Below are 21,928 nucleotides of genomic sequence, written 5' to 3'. Positions count from 1 at the left end.
AAGCAGCAGCAGTGCCTAATAGTGCCCCAGAAAGCCCTGATATTTGACAGAGAAATAATGGTGTGGAAAACGCAGGGAAAACGCACCAAAATGTACTGTTACTCTCAAGATGCCCTCGGAGAAACAGACACATAGATACAAAATGTATATATATTATTTTCAGATGAAGTGTAAATGTCTCTCATACACACGCTCATATCTATCAGTCGCTCTGGGAAATGAAGAAACAAACACCGATGGAGTCTCTGTTGGAAAAATCATAAATGGGAGTGAGCGATCATGGGGACAGAAAAACATGTTCCCATAATGGTGTACTGCTTGCTTTTATGATAGCAAAAGTTTCCACTCAATTTCCCCGACTCATTTAAGCAGCATCCAAAAGATAAAATCTTTCCTTCCCTGTTCCGAAGGCACGACGAGGGTTGCATAAAATTAGCTTCACGATGGGGGAAAATGTCCAGAGGCAACACGGAGGACTTTGTTTCCAAAGAGTCTCGACACATTCTGCTCAAGTAACAACACAAGATCAGATCAGAAAAAATTGCACCCCACAGACACTCCTCTGAAGATCTGAACTAGCAGTCAGAAATACAGAATTTATAATTATCAGCTCTCTCGCCGATAGTTTTTCCAAGCTCAGTTAAAAACGTTCTCCCACCATCCAGTCCAAATTAGGGATTAGGTGTAAGCACTGTGACTGTGATTTATTGGGTAGAAGTGAGGCTAAAAGCTAAAATGGTGATCTCATATCTTCCATGCATGAAAACCAGGCAGGCCAGAACCTTTAATGCTTCCTCTACTTTCTGATTTCCAAGTGAATTTACAATTACACCAGTCCAACCCTTTTTTGCAGGCTGTCAGATTCTGATGTGGAGGGCGTCGCGATATTGAAGGTCGGTCAGTCAGCACACTTAACCTCATTTCCCAGCACTCGGTTTTCCCAGAGAGCCTTTTGACTGGTGCCCATTTAAACACGGGCTTTCGGTTTATGGGGAAGGGGTGGGGGTGGGGTGGGGGTACAGAGGTTTGTGGAGTTCAGAGCAGCCATGGCTCAATTTGTAAAAGGAGAGCAACGGTAACCAGTCGTAACGGTTTTCAATTAACCAAGGAGGAGAAATGAGTGCTAATCTGGGTTTGCAGTTTTGCAATAATTAAAATACACAAACTAATAAAAGCCCAGATTGGCCTACATATTTACGAGGGTTAGGTAAGGTATCAACATTGCGTTTTAGGACAAGGAGTGGAGAACAAAGTTAGAAATGGTGGATGCTCAATTAGAAAAAAAACAAGGGGAAAAAAAGGAGATTTGAAACAAAAACATTCAAGGGGTGAAAAATTGGGAGGTCAATGGCACCTTGAATAAAAGAGGAATAGGATCATGAGATAAAGAGGCAAGGAAAGGCAAGAGGAGGTGAGACAGCTCAAAGGGGATTAAGGATCATCTGCATTTTCCCTTTTCATCTCAGTTGCTATAATGGGCAGACACCAGCCCCCACTAAAGATGACAGCAATCTCAATGAGTGATCTCGTGACAAATTGGGCTGAGAAGAGGGCTGCAGACAGCGAGGAGTCTATGGTGGGACGAAGATACAACTGCAATTGGCTGCTGCGCGTCTCCTCCCACTAATCGCCAACCACAAAAAAGTGGTGAAAGAAAAAAATGTGTCAGAAAAATGACTGCAACAGCAAAATCCACAGCAACCACCGGTTTTCAAAAATGCCTCAAATGTTGCACGCATCGCACCACAACAATATGTTAAATTCATAATGGGCCTCATGAGACCAAGAGAGGCTCCGGAGCTGGAATCATGACACACTGTGACAGGACACAGTAATTCCACACTTCTTACCAGGCATTAACATTCTATGTCGAACAAGAAGCTAATGGCTCGGTTTGAAAATATCCTTTGACCTTAGGTAGAGGTCTCAGAATTGATTTTCTGCTTCACAGATATCTAATTTTATGCTTTTATGGACTTACACATTTGCGGAAAAATGAAATTTTTCTTCACTTAAGAAACCACTGAGCCGGCTGGAAAGTGGTCTGTGTTAACCGCGTGTTCGAGTTTCCTTTCAACACCACAATATAAAACGTTGTGTACAAACGTCGAAGGGCTCGGAATGCAACAGAGAAAACCATTGCCAGAGGAAAAACTGTCATTCTGCTATATCGACGAGGCAGGTACGCTAATGAATTCTGTTCTACTAATGTGCTGGGCTAGCAGGTTCTCCCCAACTTATCTCTACCTGCTGCAACTTTTCAAAATGAAACGTGAGAAATGGGCCAATTTACAGCGAAAGGTTGTTTCTTCCTCAGAGACAGCGGCATAAAAATGGAGCACAGACGATATGCGGAGGTAGATGAGGAAAGATGATGTGCTTGAATTTAGACAGCGAGAGCAAAAAAAAAAAAAAGAAAAAGGAAGAAGATATGAAACAGGACGGCAGATGTTGACACTAATATGGGTGTCATCTCTGAGGAGAAAAAGTGCTTAAATTGCATTTTTGGCCTTTAAGTTCTCTTATGGCGGCTGGAGCTGAAGAGCAGCTATTGATCTTGCCAATCAGTTCGCTGTGCAAGAGGCGCTCAGATGTTCAACAGGCTGAAAGAAAAGAGGGTGTCCGCCCGAAGAAGTTTTCAACACTTGGAAAACTTTGAAAGAAAGACAAAGCGGCAGACAGACCAGAAGCGGTGGGAGGAAGGACGACAGGAACTAATATAAGAGGTCCTGTGCCATCTGGTCAAAATTAACCCTGACATCCACATGCAGCTGAAATACTTTCTCAATACATTGCCAGAGATCTGCTACAATATTTGATGAAAGAACCTCCAACATTCCTCTTTTTCAACAAAAGCGTAATGCAATTCATGTTCAATTTGACATATGAACTGGTGCCTGCTGACAAAAATGATCAAGCAACATTAAGTTGCTTGAAAGCGGCTCCGTTTCTGACAAATACCGTGCCGAGATTTTTGTACTAATATAGTACCGGTAAGATTTGAAGTCTGTTAATTAACTGTTCTTCCATTAAATGGCAGAAAGTAAAACAAACCTTTACGTTCACCTGTTGCCATTCAGACAAAATTAAAATATTTCAGGGCTTTCTCCAAGTATATCAGATTTGTATTCAATAGGTTCAGAATTCACACTGAGAAAGTCCATTTTTGAGTACAGAGATCATTATTTTCAATATTCATACTTTTTGGGAAACACTGGTTCACAGTTAATGTTACCCATATGGTTTTGCTTCAACACCCTTGGAACCCAGCCTGCCCAGGTACTGGAAATAGATCCTCGTAGTACCGTCATTTTGTCAAAGGAAATGAGGCAATACCACGTAGAGCTGAGGTGAGCTGTGAAGTTACAGTGTATGTGAAAATGAAATAGAAATAGCAATTGAAAGCTAGCTTTGGTGGAAACGTGGCTGCAGGTACCTGAAGGTTGGGAAAAAAAACATACAGCAGAAAAGATACAATCAGCCAATCATTAGCCCTATGTACATACAGTGTGTTGCAGAAACATGTGAATTGTGCCAACAGAAATGAACTGTGTAGCTCTCGAGCTATTTCGGACAGTCCAGAATGTTGCGGCCAAAGCCTTTTGATTGCTCAGACATCTGTTAACGCCTGAACAACGCTTTGAGAAGATGAGACCAGTGGGTGGAGGAGGAGGTGGGTGGGCAGCTGTGACGAATATCAGAGACCCCCCGAGCCCATCAAGGAACCAGTTACATTTTCCTTTGATGGTAACAGCAAAATCACCCTCTGTAATTTGATTACACAAAGATAGATGGAATGAGGGAGAAGGAAAAAAATCTTAATTAAGCCAAACCATATTCTAATCAGGTTTTATAAGGATCAGGATCTTCTCAAAAAACCTTCTGGGACTCTTGGGTACTGAAACAAGATCATTTGACGCTAATTTCCCAAACAGGAAAGCACTTCAATAGGCACTCTGATTGAGACAATGAAGCATGTGCATCAACAGCTCATGCCAAAAAACGGAGGTCACCGAATGAATGCAAGAGCAAAGGTAGAACATTTTACAAATGTTGTTCTGTGTTTGTTTCCTGAGAGGAAAACTCACTGTGCCACTGCTGTTACACTGGCTATCTTTGCAGTAAAGCACGCAAACGTATGCAGGGAAAAAAAAAAAACCCGAGTCTGTCTGTATGGAAATGACGCCTGGACAAAAACGTCCACAGGCTCATTGTCATTAGCTCTCAAGCAGCGAGTCCACGCAATATTCCCAAGGCTGACAACCCTGCGTCACATGGACAACAAACACAACGGCAAAGAGCCACATCTGAAGTAGTCTTACATTTTTTAGTTCCGAATTACTATTCCTGATGTGCAAATATAGTCCTTGATGAGCGCAATCTTGCAGTGAGCCATCACACTGGTAGCTTCATCATGCAGTCCCTCTCTGATTAGAAATCAAATTTGTCCATTAAGTATTTATTTCCCAGAAGCAAGAAGTTCTTATGATTGCCTTTATACGCCACCACGATGTATTTGAAATATAACTATGATGTGTTAGACATCCAGATCTAATTTAAGAGGTTTCCACTAGAATGTGGCATTTACCACCATTTTCAAATAATAAAGAGCAGACTTTTCAATTAGCGAAGACTGGAAAGCCAATTAGACCCTAAAACAAAGGGTAACTGCAGGTGGTCACAGTGAAGGCTGAAATGAGCATCTCCAAGGAGGAAGCTCAAAATTTCCTGATAATTTCCATGGGCTCCATACTTTCGGAGGGTTCAACAACAAAGTATTATCAGCCAAATATTAAGAAATACGGCTTTACTTACAATTATGTCATTGTTCCCTGAAAATTGATGCAGTCTACAAGAATGTCATTTATAAATGGTAAATGGCAATTTTTTTTAATCAATCCTCTCCTGCCGTCGCACTGCGAGTGGCGTGGCAGCCAACTCAGCTCCCATGGGCGCTCCCATGCATATGTGCTTCAGAGGCGCCACCATCGTGGCTGCCTCCACCTGCGCTGCCTCCGGCGCTGCAGCAAAGCACTGGAATGAAGCGGAAACTGGGTGATAGGATGGATGAATGGAAGATAGAAAACTGAGGGAAATCCATCTGAGTAGGTGAATGTGTAACAGCTTAAAGTAAGCATGTTATAATGAATGTGAAATGAGAGGAGCTTTGAGAGCACAATAGTAAGCTCCGGGTGTTCATTACAAAGTTCTGAATAATAGAGTCCCTTTCGTCTGGACTACAACAAAAATCAGGACTTTCATAAGTTTCAACTGTTTGATGTTCCTGCTGTTGGTTTGAGCATGACGAGGCTGTACAGTCACACTTGGATTTCCATCCATCCATCCATCCATTTTCTGAGCCGCTTCTCCTCACTAGGGTCGCGGGCGTGCTGGAGCCTATCCCAGCTGTCATCGGGCAGGAGGCGGGGTACACCCTGAACTGGTTGCCAGCCAATCGCAGGGCACATACAAACAGACAACCATTCGCACTCACAGTCACACCTACGGGCAATTTAGAGTCTCCAATTTATGCATGTTTTTGGGATGTGGGAGGAAACCGGAGTGCCCGGAGAAAACCCGCGCAGGCACGGGGAGAACATGCAAACTCCACACAGTCGGGGCCGGGGATTGAACCCGGGTCCTCAGAACTGTGAGGCTGACGCTCTAACCAGTCGGCCACCGTGCCGCCACACTTGGATTTATAAAAAAAAAAAAAATGAAAAAAAAGTCAGCATGACTATGCTACAAGAATGTAGTGCACTGCAAAATGGCTCAACATAAATATATATATAGACGACGGGGATGATACGATAAGCAAAAACATCACTGAGGGCTTGACTTAATAAAGGTTTCCGCATGCAAAAACGAACACAAAGTTGATTGCGCAAGCTGATCTACTAACGGGCACAACCAGGATTCATTATGTACGTTGTGGGACGAGTATATGTAAATGGAACACCTTATTTGGTTTAGCAAGGTGCTGATTTTGCATCAAAAATCATATGAAAATAGCGTGAAAGGCAGGTGCAAACCAGCACGTGAAGCAGTCTTTACGTGAAACCGGTCCGTGATGCAAAAAAGATTGCGGACCGCTGATCTAGAGAACGGCGGAAAATCAGCTGATCACACAGTCCCATAGTTTAAATCATCTTTATACTCTCGCGCTGGCGCGGCCGACAACGCCCGCATTGCATCACGTGACCGACGCATTGGCCCGTGCGGCCCCTCTGCGTCACTTGACGCGCACACGGCAAAAAAAGTTGCTGCGTGTAGATTGCCGCGGAGATCATCTCTCGTGATTGGTCCGTTTTAGTCACATGCTGTGATGACGTATTCAGCGTGCCCCTTGATTCTACACACCATCTACGCCGCCGCCTTCTCGATCGATTTTGCAGCATAATTAAACGTATCTGGTCATCAAGGTCCATTTGTTCTAGCAGACACTGTTCCACGGTCGCCATTGTTGTTGCTTTGTTCCTTGTTACGGAAAGGAAAGCAGAAACGGCTACCGGAAATGGCCTAAAAATGCAGAGGAAACTCCACCCTCTGGCGTCCGAGCCAATAGCAGCCGTAGCGACGCCCCCGACTTGGAAGAGAACTGCAGTTCATTTGCAAAACTGCGCGCGGGATAGCCGCAGTGACGTCACTGCGGTCGCCGTCCACGCGAGTATAAAGAACCCTAAGTCTTTAAGTTCATCCAACAACGTCGGTGGGCAGGGAAAAAAAATGCATACCAAGCAACAACCTCTGCTACTCCTTTGAGAACCAAACCAAAATTATGTGCAACTCCGGATTATAAACCTGCCAACAACTGCTACAAACAACAAACAACACTGCTCACAATCATATTCTCTCTGCTCTGTGGAAACAACCAATACTACTGTTGATTAGTAGGGGACTTTCTCTGACTCTTCTTTTTGCTCCTCTAACTTTTTTACACTCCATTTTTTTCCCATATAGCTCAGTGCTGCCCGGCAAGTGGCGGCACAAACGTGGTGCTACACTGAATTCGTGCAAATCTAAACTCCGACTTGCCTTGTACACTAAATGTAGCAGGGCTTCGTTGTATTGATGAATGGCTTGCAATGTTCCCAAAGGTGGAAAATTGCTCACCTAAATTGAATGGGCTGTTCTTTGACCTTTACCCACCCTTCCACAAAAGGTTTAGTGGAAATGGGTTAAGTAGCCTTGGTATAATCCTGCACACAAATAAGCAAAGATGATTCTTCTTGGCGGTGGTAACAATGACAGCCTTTATTGCAACAGGCACAACATTGTTAACGGGAAAATGAAGAGGAGGGTCAAAACATGTACCAAATGTAAATTGGGAGGGCAATTTCTCATCTGAAGCATTTATTTGACTCGTATGTGCCAAATTATGGTGTTTTGTTCCACAGAGTGATTACGTATCCCTTTTTATTATATCCCCTCATTGAACTGAGTGCATAACACTATTACCCGCAGAAGACGAGACCACCACTGAACAGGTTCTGTTCGGCATGACTTCATCACAATTCCCAGACAGGTGGCGAAGGCAACGAACATTAAATGGTGGCAGTAAATGCAGACATTTCTTCCATTTTATGTAGCGTCACATGGCACCGCTAAACCGAGTGTAGGATAGTTGAACACTTAAGAAGCTGTTGATTCTCCAGATTTCACAGCAGTAATTTGAGCACTTTCCAAGTTGCTGAGTAATATAGTCTCAAATGTGGTGTCTGACCCCATGTCACAAAAATAAAAACCAAGGAAGAAGCATGGAGGAGGAAAACGTCAGACTCAAAGATAGAAGATACAGTATTTCAGCTTCTCAGATGGATGGTAACATTGAAGTTGTCATCGATCACATATTATTTGGCACCATGATATTTCTCACTTGTCAAGACAACCATTTTCTAAGACGCTTCAAGACAAACACAAAGAAAAGGACATTTTAAGAGGATACATTTTCAAATATTCTGTTCGTCTTTTTTCACATTTGCGTATGTAGCTAAATGCAAAGTAGAAGATGGGGGTGATGTAGGACTTGAGGTTCAAGTCACATCTCCCAGATGATCGCACTACTCGTCACTTTAAACCGCATACACTCCTTGAAGTCTCAGCGCCCTTTGCACAATGGTCATTGCACCGGACTATTGCAATATTAGTCGTTCGAACTGCTCTAAGTGCTAGAGGACTCTGCATCTTTTTGCACAATTTTTTTTTGCCAATGTCTTTATGTCCCCAAAGTGTTCTGTAAATTGACTGTTTGTTGTACTAGAGCGGCTCCAACTACCGGAGACAAATTCCTTGTGTGTTTTGGACATACTTGGCAAATAAAGATGATTCTGATTCTGATTCTGATTCTGATCCCCAAATGCAGGCTTCAGAAAAAGCAAACAAACTCAATGTGTGCTAGAGGTTACAACAAGATGAAGGGCTGCATTGTACTGTAAGTATGAAAAGAACAAATAATAATAATAATCAAATAACTCGGCTAGGCCAACTTAAAAAAAAGGAAAAGAAAAAAAAAAGAGTTCTGCCCACAACCATATTTGCGACACAAGAACCCATGTTTCACACGGACATTTGTTGTAGACGGACGCAGTGTGGGGCCAATGATAAACTTTGCCAAAAACAACTAAGGAACGATTGTGATTTTTAAGACACTGTTAGATGTGTAATGTACATGTAACACGATAAGTATGAGTGAGCTGAATGGTAATTTGTGTTTTTTGACCTGAAATGGTAAATGCTAGCATGCTAATGCTAATCGTGACTGCCATGTAGCATTTCATATTTACTATACCAACATAAGCAGTTTAAGGATTGGAGTCCGTCCCCCATAAATAAGTACAAAAACCATGCTAGTGGTTAAAAAAATGAAAATATTCGTTCAATAATCAATAGGTGAGTCGATTTTAAAAAGATTTGACAGTGAAAAAGATTCGATAGTTACAGCCCTAGTAGGAACAATAATGGAGCATATGCACGGCATTTCCGGTGGAACGGTCCGATGGCGTAACAGTTTCCCAGTACTACTACTGGCACACCTTCGGACTGAAAAATAGTATCTGTCGTCAAATATGTGATAAACTACGGTTGTCTAAAAGGTATGTTAAGCAGTTCGGTGCTAGTACTTTTTGAGGTCGAAATGGCATCAAAGGTTTTTACTTTTCAAAGACAAGAAGAAGATAGCGCCTCCAGCAATCACTGCAGTGTGCCACTATGTTCAGCGTCAACTTAGTTTTGAGTTTTAACACATTTCCCATGTTGCCACTATGTTAACGTAGTTAACCTTACACCCAATGCAAAGTCCAGCCTGCATTGATTCCATTGATGATTCCTATGGTTTTATTAGGCTGCAACTAAACCTGTGGTTAAATATATTAAATCTATGAGGCATGAAATAGTGAAGCATGGGGGAGGAGCACAGTTTGGTATGTTCTTCAGTCCTCATTAGTTAAACTATCTCAGCCTGCTTGTCAATCACAGTCTGTCTGTCTGCCTTGTTAGGAGAAGTGGAATCAGGAATCTTCCGGAGGAGACAAACCCACTGAGAATATGGAAGGGCCCTTGGCCCATATATCTTCACAGCCATAAACACTGGTCCCATATTAACTACATGCCTCAGAAGTAGAAAACGCAAACTTGAATGAGCAACCGCTAAAGAAAGAAAGAACTGAGCAACGCAGAGAGAGAAGACTACTCTGAGCCATTTTTTTTTCCTGCAGGATTTTATAGCAAGTAGTTGAAAAAAGAAAAACCTAGCCACTCTGGCATGAAAACTAAGGCAAAGCAGCTCCAGATCAGTCAAGGCGGGTACTGCGAACTAAAACAATTTGCTCCAGGCTGGGTTGTTTCTATGACCCTTGAAGACGTGCTTGCGTGAGGCCAGAGCGTGTGTCTCTTCCACTGTCTGACTGCAAAAAAATGTTCTTTCAAAACTCTCTGAAAGGGAGCTCAAGACTCAAAGTGAGCTTTGCTTTTGTCTTGCACTGTGTGTAATATACTCTAGCAGGCCAGACTGAATCTTTGCTTCTTCATCTTCAATAGATATTTTTAATCTAATCAAGCACTAGATGTTGACCACACAGGTGCCAGCTTGCAAATGCAAGCGATGTAATGTCTCACGGCTATGCGTGGCTATACGTAGCTTTGCCAGGGTCATACGTGTACAAAATGAAGCCTTCAAAAAAGGGCTTAAGAATCCTTTCTGTGACAAAAGAAGTGATGGAATTAGTGGGCGTCAGTTGGTAGCACGGTGGTGTTAGCAGTGCTTTTCACGTTTCAATCCAAACTGGATCATAGACTCTCTAAGAGCATTCTAGCTGTCTGTCACAACATCCAACACAACATCACTTGGAGACAGTGCAAGGCCTGAAGATGGAGCCGATGCTGCACCCCGCCAACTGGACCAAGTCCAGTTGGATTTATAATAAAATGTAGGACTGAGGTTTTGGCAGCTCTACACCGATAATGCTGTGAAACAGGGAAAAGTATGTGTGTTTTCAAGAAGTACGATGAAGGGATATGTCTCAAGTGCCACTGACAGTGCTTTTTCAAATAAAACTCAAGCCAAGTTGTGCATGAAACTCTGGCTCTCGACAGTACATGCAAGGCTGAGTTCACACCACAGGAGCTTAACCAGTGAAAGGAATCAAGTAGAACTCAGTTCCACCTCAGAGACCAAGGAAATGTTTTCCTATTGATGTGGCCCATCAAGTCAGGTCTCTCTTTTTTTTCAATTCCCCATGGAGACTCTCAGAGGCAGGCACCTTCTGAGCAGCTGACCACACCCGTGGAACAATGACCTCGATAAACTCAAACATAGCAGTGTTTCCTCTCACAGGGGCACTGGAGGGTAAAAGAACACTGTGGTAAATCTGAAAAGGGTGCGCTCAGGCTTGGAGGAGTGCATGGAAATAGACGGTTCCACATCTAAAATCAATTTTCACATTTACTACACGCGATCCAAAAATCCCTCTCTACACACATTGTGCGAGATGCGGTTCCAAAGAATGAGGATTAATGAGAGCAGGATGGCCCAGTCACAATTGCATCTATTGTTTCTGCTGTTGTATTTTGACACCGGCCTCTCAAGAGTACCTAACCTGGCTAAAACCTGCATTTTGTGTGTACTGCAAACTAATGTGCATTGGCCTGCATTCAAGGCAGCTCTTCTCGCCGTCTTCCATCACTGTCCAGTTTTCCCAGCGGGAGAAATGGACTCAGGATGAACAGCACCACCGGTCGGGCACAAACATTTGAGATGGATTGCGGCGTCGCAGTTGCCTCCTGCTTACCTGGCCCGATCCCCACTTCGCACCACTACATTTTTACACCCCGGGAGGCCAGGGCCATGTGCCCACATCCTATTCCTCTTGATATGTTGAGCCATAAATACTCTGCACTATAAAAAAAAACAAAAAAAAAACAGGTGCTATCAATCCCAATCATAAATTATGCCTGTTGCATTACTTTCGCGCGTCTCACTCTTAAACTCCCAATCAATATCTTGTGCGCCATCTTTTCCATACCCTCGAAGCCGACCCACTGTTCTGTCAATTCTGGAATTGCATGTCTGCAACTTTGCTGCATTTAAATCTCTTCATCTTCAATCCTTGCATCAAGCCTCCTGTTCCTTTCTTCTCAGATTTCTCTCAGTCTCAGTCCGAAAGTTACTGCGCGAACAGGTGATGACCGACACAGAAACGAAAGTATATATTAGCATAAATTCGACCTATTTTTCACAGGCCACATTTCTTCAGAACATTCTGACCCTGAAATCAGGGAAATGTATTTTGTACTCTGTCCCTGTTGGCGCTACACTCTCAGGAGCTCCTTCTGTGTCATTTTTCGCTGCACTGCTTCCATTGCTGCATTCCAGAATGCAAAAGGAAAACTACATCACCTAACCTTTAATGGTACAAAGTTGGATCATTGGAGTACAGTATATGCCTGAAAGGCACTGCTCTGGGCACCTTGACATTTAACTTTTACAGCTTGTGAACATGTACATTTGGCGGTTCTAGAAAAGGTTCAATCCGCAAAATGCGGAAGGTCATGTGACCAAACCCCAAAAAATAAGTTAGCGGGCTTCCTGCGTATGTCGCAATAACTAGCAACATAACGGGTTGATGATGTTTGAACCCCAGCTTGCAAAAAATAAAGTTTTTTAATTCTTTATAGTTTGTGTTTTGAGGGCAAAAGTTTAATACATGTATAACATGTATTTATACAAATACGACACGAATGAAGCCTAAACATCGGATATTGTCATCTTCGGAAGCCCTGTGGTGACATTTTCTTTTTTTTTTTTTTTTTTAAAACGACATTTTCGACATTTAAACTTCCTACGGGTGCTTTGTCACAGTTCCCTTCGCCATTCACCCGAGTACGGGAAGAAGCGATTCGAGCTGTTTTGCCAAATACGGAAGTTTGTTTCGCATATACCGGATTACTTTGGAACCCAATAATTTGTGCTTTGGGGAACATAAACATAAAAGCAATAGAATCCAATTCTCTTCCAGTTTCATTGTTTTCGTAAACACGCCTACAAACGAGGTAGGTGGGTAGAGGAACCATATCAGTCTTTGGGGACAAAAAAGGGATATATTGCATACCAAAAAGCAATGTATCATCTTGATAGCGAGAGCATCTTTGTCTCTAAATGACTTTTGCTGACAACCTTACCCACTTACTACTCTCTTCCATCATCTCTCGATGTTTTTCCTCAACTGTAGTATGTATTCCCAAACTGATTTGGTGCCAGTGGCAGTAGGAACATAACAGAGACCTGTGAAGCACTACAGGGAAAGACCATCTTTTTTCACTGGCCACAGAGCTCATAAATAATTCATGAGTAGGTTTGTGAGCTTGCAGAGCGTCTGACCTTGGAAACATGAGCATGGCATGCTGTCACAGACGTGAGGAGGACTTATATCACCATCAATGCATGTAAATCTATACAGACCATTAACATTGTTGAACTTCTTTTCCTTTCAGCTTGTCCCTTTAGGGGTCGCCACAGCGCGTCATCCTTTTCAATGTAAGCCTATCTCCTGCATCCTCCTCTTGAACACTTCATGTCTTGACATCCATCAACCTTCTCTTTGGTCTTCCTCTAGCTCCCTTGCCTGGCAGCTCCATCCTCATCATCCTTCTACCAATATACTCACTATTTCTCCTCTGGACGTGTCCAAACCATCGAAGTCTGCTCTCTCTGACTTTGTCTCCAAAACATCGAACCTTGGCTGTCCCTCTGATGAGCTGAGCTCAATTCTAATTTCATCCAACCTGGTCACTCCGAGAGCGAACTTCAACATCTTCATTTCCGCCACCTCCAGCTCTGGAGAATTCTATTGAACAAGCTGGTAAAAAACTCCAAAGCCACCTCTCCGAGATGCTTCCATATCTCCACAGGAATGTCATCAGGACCAACTGCCTTTCCATTTTTCATCCGCTTTAATGCCTTTCGAACTTCCCCCTTACTAACCATTGCCACTTCCTGATCCACCACACTTGCCTCTACTACTCTCCCTTCTCTCTCATTTTCCTCATTCATCAACTCCACAAAATATTCTTTCCATCTATCTCGCACACTACTGGCACCAGTCAACATATTTCTATCTCTAACCTTAATCACCCTGACCTGCTGCACATCCTTCCCATCTCTATCCCTCTGTTTGGCCAACCTGTATAGATCCTTTTCTCCTTCTTTAGTGTCCAACCTCCCATACATGTCATCATATGGCTCTTGTTTGGCCTTTGCCACCTCTACCTTTGCCCTATGTCGCATCTCAATGTATTCCTTTCGCCTCTCCTCGGTCCTCTCAGTGTCCCACTTCTTCTTAGCTAACCTTTTTCCTTGTATGATTTCCTGTACTGTGAGGTTCCACCACCAATTCTCCTTCTCTCCCTTCCTGCCAGAAGATACACCAAGTACTCTCCTGGCTGCCTCTCTGATGAACTTGGCTGCAGCGGTCCAGTCTTCTGGAAGCTTCTCCCGTCCACCGAGAGCCTGTCTCACCTCTTCCCGAAAAGCCACACAACACTCGTCCTGTCTCAGCTTCCACCATATGGTTCTCTGCTCTGCCTTTGTCTTCCTAATCTTTCTCCCCACCACCAGAGTCATCTTACACACCACCATCCTATGCTGTCTAGCCACACTCTCCCCTACCACAACCTTACAGTCGGTAACCTTCAGATTACATCGTCTGCACAAGATCTAATCCACCTGCGTGCTTCTACCGCCGCTCTTGTAGGTCACCCTATGTTCCTGCCTCTTCTGGAAAAAAGTGTTCACTACAGCCATTTGCATCCTTTTTGCACAGTCTAACACCATCTGTCCCTCCAAGTTCCTTTCCTGGTTGCCGTACTTCCCCATCACTTCTTCATCACCCCTATTTCCTTCACCAACATGTCCATTACAATCTGCACCAATCACGACTCTCTCTGTGTCTGGGATGCTCAGAACTACTTCGTCTAGCTCCTTCCAGAATTTCTCTTTCACCTCTAGGTCACATCCTACCTGTGGGGCAGAGCCACTAATCACATTATACAGAACACCACCAATTTCAAGTTTCAGCCTCATCACTCGATCTGATACTCTTTTCACCTCCAAGACATTCTTAGCTAGCCAACTCTTCTTTTAAAATAACCCCGACTCCATTTCTCTTCCCATCTACACCATGGTAAAATAATTTCAACCCTGCCCCTAAACTTCGAGCCTTACGGCCTTTCCAGCCTGGTCTCCTGGGCACACAATATATCAACCTTTCTCCTAATCATCATGTCAACCAACTCCTGAGATTTTTCTGTCATAGTCCCAACATTCAAAGTCCCCACATTCAGTTCTAGGCTCTGCGCTTTCCTCTTCTCTTTCGACTTCGACCCACAGTAGCTGAATTTCCACAGGCGCCCTGCAGGTTCACGGCGCCGGTTTAATAAAAACGACAAAATTGTAGACCAATTTCCTTATAACATACACACACACACAATTTGAACATGCCCCAGATAACACTGACCAGAGTTCTGTTCACACAAAAAATATTTTCAGGCAACTACTAAGCAATGTATCTCCAGTGTTCCCCCAGTAAGACACAATTAATAGGCAAGCACAAAGATCAGCCACACGAGCAGCTGTGTCACGTTCCCTCGTGTGATCAAATCAAGATATGTTGAGTTTCTAACTTGCATCTCCCACACTTTTCCGGTCGAAATGTGACCTGCGGAGATGCTATCAGCACCTCTCATTGATTTGAGGGTTCTTTTAGCCCCACCACCATCGCTCCCTGCCTCGTTGAGTTAGCGTCCTCTCTCCCTTCTTTCATACGCACCCACAGCAGCCTGCAGTGGCTGCCGCAAAACATACTTGAGAGTCATTTGGCATTGCTCAGCATCTCTCACACAAAATATTCAGGTGTAGGCTGCTTAAAGGGTCAGCCTTCACCTGCTGTATTGACATCAGAAAGGTCTTGATGCAGAAAGTACTGATTAATGCCGGGCTGAGAGCAGAGACGATGAGATGTTGCAGCCTTTGTTCACAAACCTCAGCCCGCAATACAAAAACGATTCATCTGCTGTGCTTAATCGACCAAATTGCAGGACAGAAATTGAAAAACAAATTGCCCAATTATCTTTCCAGAATATGTTAGTTCAAATTGTATCTCATGTCTCCAACACAAGAATTTCCGATCCATCCATGAGGTGAACCGGAGAATGAATGTTACCATCCCAAATAATATGTGAAAGCATTGCGTTGAGACTTCCTTTAGAATCTGGAGCCCCATCGTTTATTCCAGCATCCTATTTTCAATTTCACGGATATCCTTGGAATAGAAGCATGTTGTACACTGCCAAGCCAACACACCGCCACATCGACACATTATGGGAGTGTCGTAGGATTCGCAGTTTTGAAGACTGCTATTTTGTTTACAACGTGGGATGACCGGGGATGGCTCGCCCAGTTTAGCCACATGACACTGAAGAGATTTACACCAGGGCACTTGAGCGGCACTGGTATGACTCACTTTGTGTGTATCTGTAGATATACAGAAGGTCTAATTTAGCACCATAAAGATGACATGACAAGACAAACGGCTTTGTGGCGTGATAGACAGACTAAACTTATTTAAACAGATGTTTTCTATTTTTGTTATCGGTCAAGGGACATTTTGTTCTTCGTTTGGAGGCAGCGCAGTGTGGCACTTGTAAAAATGATGTACAGGCTCGTTGACAAATTACAGAGCTTGAGGTTCCTCAGGGCATCCTGTGTGTTCTGCAACACTGGAGAAAAATATGCTTCATATTTAAAAGACGACAATTACCGACAAGTCACAGCTGTGCTCGCTTGTCCGTTACGTTCTCGTTCTATGATCATTTCTGTGCACTTAACTGCCTTTATTGAAAACGTGCCTTTTACAATTGGTGACAATAGGAGTATTAAACCCTAGTGTGTATAAAACACCTTCAATCCGTTTAAGCCCTTCATTTCATTTGATGCCCCCCTGCCCATAAATAGCAAATGTCATGTAAAGGCTTCCGTTTCTTACATGACTTTGTTATTTTCAACATCTGCTGCCAGAAAGTCATTGATACAGTATGCGCCTCACACCCCCAACAGGTTAATTAATCACCATTTCACAAAAACACTGTTGTAACAATCTTCCTTCCTGATTAGTTCCTTGGTGTGTTTTCTCAGTACACACTTTTAGAACATAATCTGCATATGAAGGGTACAGTTACTGTTGTAACGTTTAAAGGCGCAGCTCACATTGCTTACATGACACTTCCTTTATTGAGGGAAGGTCTTTTTTGTCCTGAAAGAGGGTCCCATTGATGATTCTGGCAGATACGCCGCACAGCTGTGAAGTTCATTAGCGTACGCTCACATTTTCTGATGATCATTGTACATTCTTCACAAAAGAAAACTTGCTTTTGAATTCATCTTTCGGAGTGAGATCATCGGCATTAATGACTCTTCAAGTGAGACTGGCAACCAAGCTTAGTTATTAGTTATTAGTTTCGAGGGGTGGCGTGGGCTCCTCGGCGGAAACGCATTGTGTCAGCAATCATCACCGACAATCCATCACAGTTGTAAAAGTTATACTGTGCATCTGGCACGAGTCGCGAGTGCTCAAAAGAACATCAGCTGCAAGATGTCTCAGCTGTGTGAGTAAAAAAAAATAATTCAATAAAAACGAGAATCATGGGGAGAAAGTTCAGATAGTTTGCAAACACAGCTTAGTAATAGATCCATTACAGCTTCTGCATATTTTGTCTTTCTCTTTGTGTTACTGTATTTTCCTAAAAATCAGCTTTTTTTGTGTGAAACTGAAACCTCATTCCTCCACTACTGGTCAGACAAGCGCCCCCTTCTGGCAAAAATCTACAAGAGCCATTTGAGTGCCTTCACATTTTTATACATTCCAGATGATTTGAGATAGTTTCCATGGAGTGTGTGCTCGGAAAGAATGCACCAAGAGAACATTTTTCCTTACGAGCATTCAGCTATCTTTTTCAATTCGTTCAATAGTGGCAGCTCGTCTTACTTTTCACCATTCCCATGAAAGCCCAACATGTTCTCTTTGGCTCCGAGATCCATGAAAAGGGTCTCCAAACACTTCAAAATGCAAAGTTGTTTTCAAAGGTGCAGCGTATTTTGTGGTCTACTGTGCCTTCCCACTATCTGCTAAATTGCCACCAAAAGAAAGTTCTGTTATGAACCTTTAGACTTGAACAGTATTGGCGTGGTTAAAGTTCCCCCACTCTTCATCTTATTGATATCAGTTTATAGAGCATGTGCCCTTTTTGCAACTTGTGAGTGACGTATTGTACTGTATGTCCAGAATTGGCGGAACAATCTGTGGGAAAGACCAAAAAAAAAAAAAAAAACTCACCTTCTTCCGGGGCTGCCATTTCATCATATTTGTAAACCAAAATGGGCCAGCATTAAGATATTATAGGAGAATGGAATGTCAATGGGGGGCAACCCGGGGCGCAAGTCATGCTGCTGCTGCCACTTCACATGCTGGCATGTGCCAGGCTCACTTTGCGGCAATTTTCACGGAGCTCGGCAGCGCGCTCGAATCCACTCGCGCCCGCTTTAAATCCACATTTGCGCCGCTGGCTGAAGAAATCGGAGCCACGCGCGTAAATCCGACGCCGCGGATGCGCCGCCTTGCTCGGCCGCACGTACGCAAGGTTCGATGCCTCCGCGTCTGAGCCAGGCCACAAAAGACGGTTTGAACTTTTTTCAAAACGTCTTCGGAAGTGCAACACGCCGTCGGACGGCGTCCCGATGCTCCTCCCGAATCCAAAGAAAACACGCGAAAGACGGGAGCGTGTGTCAAAATGTAAAAATATACGTCACACTGTTAAAATCCCTCTTTCTTTTTTTTCCAGGGGCGAAGACACTTTTTTTCCCCCGGATTTACAGTTCCAAAAAAAAACGAGTCCAAGCAAGACAAGAGGAGGAGGGAGATTATTTTCAAGGGAGAGGAGGGGGCGCGGGGGGGGGGGGGGCAACAACCCCCCAAAAAAATCCCTGGAATTTGTGAGGAGCTGGAAGGCTCAACTGAATCGTGCAAGAGCAACAAAAGTGGACTGGAGCTTTCTGATGATGATGATGATGATGATGACTTCCTTCCACCCGCTCCTCACTCACTGAGGAGGCAGCGACCGCAGGGTCATAGCGCCGCCGACTCCTGCAAGCAGGCAGGCAGGGTCGGTGCCTTGGGTGCAACATAAACTCGCCAGTTTGAAAATAGGACTGCACGGTGCTGGCTTGGATGAAGAGTAACTCGATGCACGGTTTTTCAACTCCACCTTCCCCAAAACTAACCCACCGAAATCAAGTCAAATGCCGATCGTGCGTTCCGAGCCACCAATAAATTGTTTTTCTCACATTTTTAATGAGGATTTTTTTTTTTTTTTTTTTACTGTATATATATGTTTTTAAACGCAATAAAATACACAGGTTTTATAAAGTATAATGGGCTCTTTTCACATATTCTCCCATGCTGGCAATATATCTGCAACATTTGCACAATCGACATTGTCCCAGATTATCGCACTAGTTGTCATACGCTCCTTGAAGTCTTTGCACAATGGTCCTTGCACCGGACTATTGCTATATTACTCATTCAAACTGCTCTAAGTGCTAGAGGACTCTGCATCTTTTTGCACCATTGTCAAAAAAACAACAACATTGTACCGGCATTACCGGATAACTAGCAACACTTTATTGCTCAGTAACTGTTTTTCTCAATGTCTTCATGTCTCAAAAGTGTTCTCTGTCAATTGACTGCCTGTTGTCGTACTAAAGCGGCTCCGACTACCCGAGACAAATTCCTTGTGTGCTTTTTTGGACACACTTGGCAAATAAAGATGATTCTGATTAATATGGCTTTTGAACAATTGTGCTATTGTTCATACACTGTTTACAGGACTCACCCTAACAATCACAGACATCCTTGTAAATCCTCCTCCAAAGCGCCGAGCAGTAAATTAGAGACAGGCTTCAATGTAAGTATATTCTTCTTAATGCTGTAATTAGTTAGTATATAGGTTATTAGTTATTATCAGTTAGATATACGTTATCAATATGCTAATAAACAATCTGACTTAGTGGTAGGGTACGCGTTTGGGATTGTATTGTTATTTTTTTTAAAGTGCTCTTTAAATAAAGCATTTACAGTTATTAAAGGAGAAAATATCCAACATCGTGTTCTATGTTGGGGTGCACAACAATTATCGGACAGATAATTGTCGGGCCGATTTGAGGAATTATGACGGCATATCGATAAATCCGATAATCGGATTATTAACCGTTAAAAAGGAAGACAATGCGCTTGCCGTTTGCAGTAAAGCCTCTGCTCACACTCCGCGAGGAGGGAAAAAAATGATTGCACTTCAACACAACAAATCTTATCAGCCACTGAAAATGTCGTCAATGCTACTCGGGTGTTTTGAAAGCCAACAAAGACGCCTGCGCTGCTACAGCCACCGAGAATGAACCGGGGCTTGTTCCCATCGCCGCTGCATTTGAAAAGTGCAAAACGTTTGCCCGAGATGACCCGATAGCTAAAACGATATGATTCCGTGATGGAAATGATGGCGCTTGACGACCAACTCTTTACCGCGGTTGAGGACGCTGGCTTTTGTCAGCTAGTAAACAAACTCGCAGCCAGGGTTCGTACCGCCGAGTCGCCGCTATTTTTCGGCTGAACTGTACGTTTGCCAGCAAAATACGACGTGATTGGCGCACTCTTGCGGACACTGAAAGATGAAAATAAGGACCTAAGCTTCACTACTGACTTTGCTAAGTGTGGTGTTAGCGCCGTTAGCTTGCTGGGTCTGACCGCGCAGCGGCACGTCGAGAAGGTCAGCGATGTTATTGTCAATTTCGCACAGTAACACAGTCATAGATCGACAGAGAAGTATATTGTGTGCTCATTTGTATGCGCACGCCATTTGACACTCACGTTTTATTAAGCACTTAACTATGGCTGAAGCTTACATTTGATAAGCTATTGAAAACAAAGTATTTTCTTTTTTTAAAAAAAAACAATCAATAAATGAACATGCCATTTTCAAGCCCAAAAAACACGTGACACGTGACAGATGAACTCCGTTTTAACTGCGGTAACAAGATGATGACAATAAAAACACGCTCAGCAACGATTGTGACTTGCAGCCTACTTACTTCTCTGTCCATAAAGGCCGCTGTCCTTGTATTTCATTTTTATTTTTTTACAGTAGCTTGAAGTGTTGCCACAAAAACCGCAGTGTTCATGAAGGATGCTGAGGCCTTGGATTCTTGAGACAACTACAGCCCTGTTTATGTCCCTGTTTTTTTCCTGCTTAGAGCAGCTGTCATAAGCAGTGCACAGCATAATATTTTACCTGCAGCCCTCCTGCATATACGATTGCAAAAAAAAAAATTGTATTCTGTTACGACTTGTCGAGAATGACAAAACATCTGCAACTGCTTTGCACATGGCAGACTTTGTATAATTTCAACTAAATAATGATATTCTGCTCAGAAGAAAAAAAACTCAATGCAGTAACCGGCACAGTCCCCAAACACAGCAACAACCAAGCAATTATCGATGTGGAACCGTGTTTACTGCTGCAGATGAACGCCGTTGCCGCGTACGTGACAGAATTAATACCGTAACAGGATTAAGGTTCATTCATAACGTGTTATCTCAATGTAGCAGAAAGGCAAATGAAAGAAGTGGTCGATACGGAATGGTAGAGTGGGGAGTTTCAACAAAAAAGCTTGTGATTTAAATTGGTTTAGGTAATGGAGTCTACGGAGCTGGGAGTGTGGTCAATATGACGGGTCACAGGGGTACAGGGTGCACGTCGGGGTCACTCGGATAACAAAAGACCAGCCGGTGGATGGGCTGATCTGACATATGGCCACATGGGTGAACTCCTGCTGTGCGCAGGGTGTCCACACTTAGTAATCCGCATGGCTAAACACCAACAAAAGTTGGACACTACCTCCTACAGATGGCACCCGAGCAGAGCAGGAAAGCGGGCACCGACGAACGCAACGCCATCTCCGACTTGTTCGGATCCATTATAAATATAATCTCTACTTGGTCAATACATAATCAACCGGATCTTTCCACTGCTGCCTGCTGGCGCTGCTCCACATACACGCCCCGCCGCCCAAAGTTAACATTTATGTTCTCTTTCAAGCACGCAGAGATGTTGTAAAACAGGTAGAGAGGCTTTCATAAAAGGCATATGTTTGATGATCAATCAAAGGCCACTTGTGTGAGCACCCAGAGTGGAGCCTGTCATCTGGCATCTCCATCCAGAAGTGGCTCGCTCTGCTCCGTGCCTCTGCTTTTCCAATCACAGCCGCACAGGAAATCAGACTCCGGGCTACAGAGGGAAACAAAAAACTCCTCTTTCACTATACACCGCT

General features: G+C 43.5%; 1 protein-coding gene across 2 annotated transcripts in view; it reads right to left on the bottom strand.

Moving 5' to 3' along the window:
* LOC133399721 (tetratricopeptide repeat protein 28-like) overlaps positions 1–21,928 on the bottom strand; it is a 176,622-nt gene that overhangs the window by 101,373 nt on the left and 53,321 nt on the right. The window contains exon 1 of one of the 2 annotated variants that reach the window (XM_061671467.1): positions 17,883–18,581. The exons of the other annotated variant lie outside the window; for it this stretch is intronic. Coding sequence (XP_061527451.1) covers positions 17,883–17,909 — 27 coding nt within the window. The 5' untranslated portion in view covers positions 17,910–18,581. Of the gene's footprint in view, positions 1–17,882; positions 18,582–21,928 lie in introns of those variants that run through there. 2 annotated transcript variants of the gene reach the window in all.

This window comes from Phycodurus eques, chromosome 3, assembly GCF_024500275.1.
Source record: "Phycodurus eques isolate BA_2022a chromosome 3, UOR_Pequ_1.1, whole genome shotgun sequence".
NCBI classification, from domain to species: Eukaryota; Metazoa; Chordata; class Actinopteri; order Syngnathiformes; family Syngnathidae; genus Phycodurus; species Phycodurus eques.
This window is presented reverse-complemented; position numbering and strand designations above follow the sequence as displayed.